The sequence below is a fragment of the Varanus komodoensis genome, unplaced genomic scaffold, assembly GCF_004798865.1.
Source record: "Varanus komodoensis strain SLA01 unplaced genomic scaffold, ASM479886v1 scaffold15, whole genome shotgun sequence".
Lineage (NCBI taxonomy): Eukaryota > Metazoa > Chordata > Lepidosauria > Squamata > Varanidae > Varanus > Varanus komodoensis.
The window spans coordinates 14175410-14179668 of record NW_025335440.1 but is presented as its reverse complement, the minus strand read 5'-3'; the positions used below and the strand labels follow the sequence as shown (position 1 = coordinate 14179668).

The window sequence follows — 4259 nt, the reverse complement described above, 5'->3', positions numbered from 1 at the left end:
CGTTTGTTTTTGTGATTTAGAATGAGCAGAACATAAAATTTCTCTCTCTCTCTTCTCTTTAGCAATAGACCCTGTCTATCCAGATAAAGAGAGGAGTAAAAGATTTCTCTTTTTCCTCCCACATAATGTGCCATTTTCATTTTGTGCTGCTTATAACCCTCCATGTCACAGCTTTCTATTCTTGTCTGAATAGTCAATGAAACATTAGGAAGCTGATAAGAGAAGCCTGGCCTGTTACTTGGCAACGGCTGTTGAGCAGAGCTGAGTGCTGTTGATTGAACAGATTAGCTGCCATAGATAAACCTCCTCCTTTTTGCTGCCCTGCTGCTGCTTATCTTTCCACCCTTAACAGTTAACAGGTAGTTCCCAATATGACTGCAGCTGGGAAGAATGAGCTTTACTGCAAACCAGGCTTGCTTGACAGGTTAGGGTAGTAGCTTAAAAATCTTTACTTCCATTAAATTGAGTGCATTGTGGCTTAAATTCTTCTTTTCTGGTTTCAGTGTACAACACTTTTTTTGACAGATGGTCATCCTGTCTTCATGATAAGTATTTGTGCTGTCACCCTTCTCTACAACCATGAGTCTTGATCCTAAAACCATTTAACTTCAGGGTAGTCTTATTGCTGCTACTGAGATCTTGCTAGATTAATGGGTTTTAGGATTGAGACTTTGATAGTAAGAAGAAAATACTATAACATTGGGCTCCAGTTTCTGTTGGCACAACAACTGAAAGAATGAAAAATGAATCTATAACTTTCAATTACTGGCATTGTTAAAGTATGTTTAATAAAATAACATGACAGTTTTAGATGACAGCTCTGGGATAATGTGACAATGTAAGTTAAAGGAGATCTGTATCCTTGGCATAATCTTGTTATAATTGATGCTAGAGCAGTGTCACTGAAAAAGGGTTTAAAAAAAACTAATAACAGCAATTGGACTGGATCTAGGCTTGTTCAGACTTAGAACTGAGTGACTATAATCAATGGAAGTTATGTTAGTCATGGCTAACCCTACCCATTGATTTTGATATGTTTACTCTGAGTATGACTAAGTCTGGATCCAACTCATGATTGGCTGCTTATTTATGACAACCCAATAGTTCTGCATGGAAGGAAAGGACATCTTGGGGATATGAAAATATCAAACATATGTCACAAGAGATATGTCTCTGTCTTACAAATGTTAAAATTATTCGGGAAATATCTTTGTCATGCTGCACTTAGGCAAATTTACATATTCATTAGATTCTGCACTGGGGCTTCTCTGTTATGGTTAGTGAGCTACCTCACACAAAGGAAGGAAGATGCTGAAACCACACTAGTATATCTTAGACAAATAGTCTGATTAAAAGCAATGTTGAGCTTTGCTTCATGAGATAGGTTTCTAATGCTTCTAGTGATATATGGTATTGAAGTTTAGATTAATGTAAACTTGGTTGATAAATGACTGCAACAACTAAATTAGCCATAATAGCAATAGGTTAAAATAAAATGGGGATATGAATATTAGCTTTGGAAGAATGTCAACTTCTGAAATGGTCTCTTAGAGAAAATTAGCTGGCTGCTGTTTAGACTCCAGAATATTTAAATGTAGTATAAGATAGAAAACTACTTTGCAGTGATGGCTGATGATTCTTTTGTCAAATCCACCAACTATTATTGTGTAACAATAGAGAGAGAGGGAAATTCTCATATATACCTTTGCATGCAAATATGACATAGTGGACATGGGGTGCTGCTGCCTTCCTGGGTGGTAGCTCATGTTTTTGAGTAAGGAGTTTCTTCACTAGATTGCAAGAGAAGGCCCTCTTGGGGGTCAGGAATATGAAATTACTAATGAAGAGAAGTTCTGGCAAAATATTAATAGAAAGACCCACAAGGTGAATGCTGTCTGAACAATGACAATGATGACCCAAAAATCTGTTGATATTTTTCATTATTTTCTTGTGTAGTACAAAAACCATCAAAACACCATTCAAGAAGGAAATTAAGAAACTGTGATAATGATAGTATGCTCTGTTGTATATTAATATAGGCATATACAGTATATATGCAACTAGTGCTATGATTCTTTAAGAATCTTTATCAGAAATCTGTCATTCTTCTTTGTGGTCTCTGTGCATTACACATATGGGCCCCACGGGCAGGCTCAGAGCCCATATGTGTGAACGCACAGATGACCACTCGAAGAACATCACTATATTTTTTATGTTGGGTTTGACAGAAACTGTTTGATATGTTGTCCACAACATTTATTAATATAGTGTAAGATACTGTAAGCTGTAGAACCCTGCTTGACAACTAATTTTTAATAAGGTTATATTTTCAATTGAGCAAGATCCAAAGTGCCAGCAATATTAGCTCATTCCATTAATTCACTCCCACATGACAGTAGGTCTCTTTTCTATGCCCTATGTTTTCTGTGTTTGACTTATGTTTGCATGCATTATAAAAGTAATACCACATTGGAAGTTGAAGTCAAATTTCTAATTTTTGAACCACAAATTGAACTATATACTGTAATGTAGGTGAACAAATTGAACTAAAAAAAAGCTTTTAACTCAGTGCATAACATTCAAATATAAATTGAACAATTAGAAAAAACTGTAAACAGTAAAATCAATCCCAGTTGTGAACATAAAATTCAAATACTTCTTTGTTCCCGCTTTTCATTCATGATTTTTTCAAAATGTGGAACTTTTTTGCTTATTGTGATCTGTAAGCCTGCCTGTCGATTCAGGCAATTCCTAAATTTCATCTTGATTGACAAAAGAAAACTAAATCCATAAAGAATGGGATAACTTTTGGTGAAAAAATCATGCTTCACCAATTTTGGTGAATTGTGATGTAGCCTTCCCCTTTGTTGCACCCCCTCTGAAATGTCACCTCACACCCCTTGGCGGTGTGGGCACCCCAGGTAGGAAACCTCTAACTTAGGGCATAACCAAGGGGCTCTTTGACCTCCTCTCCTGTAGAACAACTGAGGCTTTGCAGGGTTCTTCTTCAGGTATCTCATCTTTTCTCTGCCATTATGTTTGTTTTGGATTCTGGTCAGAACTGATTAGTTGAAGTGCTTAGGAAAGGGCGTGGCAAGGTGAGCAATTGATGTGTTTCTCAGTTTTGGAAAAGTAGCCAATGTGTGTAATGAAGCACCAGGAATGCAGAGGTGAAAGAACCAGACTGCTAACAATGATTTTCTAAGTATAGGCAGAGAAATTTATTCTAGTGTCATGTACTGAGATGGATCAAATGAGACAACCTGAAGTCCTCTGTACTTACTTCATGTAACAGATAGTCTTGGTTGTGTGCTAAGTGATTGTGACATTACTCCAGAGCAAATGAACATTTATAATTTTGAAAAACAAAAACTGGGAGAGAATGGTGTTGGCAACCATCTCCCACCCTTCCTTCCTTATTGCAAGCATTAATTTTAACAAAAGCTCTTCGCACATGATAGTTACACATTCTGTGAATGCGTGTGGAAGTGTCATGATCCAAAATTCTGCTTCTTTCCTCAAAAGGAGGAACCAAAAGCAAGTGGAGGCCCACAATTTGCCCAATTCTGTAAAGGAAAGGTCAGGGTATTGAAGTACCCATTCTCTCACTCAGGGGCACGACCCCAGAAGGGCCCTGGGACCAGTTCCTGTGCTCTTAGAAGAAGACGCATTGTCATTCTTAGATTCAATGGACCTCAGTTCTGAATTCACCACTGCTCCCTAGCTACTTCCTAACTGTGTTGTGACCAAAGGCTTCAAAAGCAAGCCTGTCCCATGAAGGTAGAAGACTTTAGGCATTGTGTGGGAGTAGAGCCCAAGTCTTATTTAAGGTTCAGGCAGTAACTGAATCAACTGGTTGTCGCAACTGCAGCACCACTTGGAGCTCTCTGTGGTGCTACCCTAAGTCTATTCTTGTCTTGCAGAGAAACCTAACTTGACCTAAACCCTAGTAAGAAGCCTATATAAGGGAACCATTCAGGTTTTAGTATCAATTGAGGCTATAAGCTCTCACTATGTTGGTGGTAAAATGAAACATCAGCAACTCCCACAGTATGAAATTGTTTGTTTGTTTATTTATTTATTTAAAACATTTTTATGCCGCCCCCATCGCAACAAAGCCTCGGGGCAGCTCACAACAAGAACAAAATATACAAATATAACAAATTATACAATAAAAATATTAAAACCTGGTGCATCTCGGCTTAAAAGATTTAAAATCCTATAAATAACCAATAAATTAACAATTAAAACAAGTTTTA

The 4259-nt window shown here is 37.4% G+C and overlaps 1 protein-coding gene across 1 annotated transcript in view; it reads left to right on the top strand.

The window, feature by feature from the left end:
• The first annotated feature begins 390 nt into the window (after positions 1 to 390).
• Positions 391 to 4259, top strand: part of PTPRN2 (protein tyrosine phosphatase receptor type N2) — a 548843-nt gene continuing 544974 nt past the window's right edge. Inside the window, exon 1 of the mRNA XM_044425007.1 lies at positions 391 to 424. Within this exon, the coding sequence (XP_044280942.1) occupies positions 391 to 424 (34 nt within the window). The remainder of the gene's footprint in view (positions 425 to 4259) is intronic.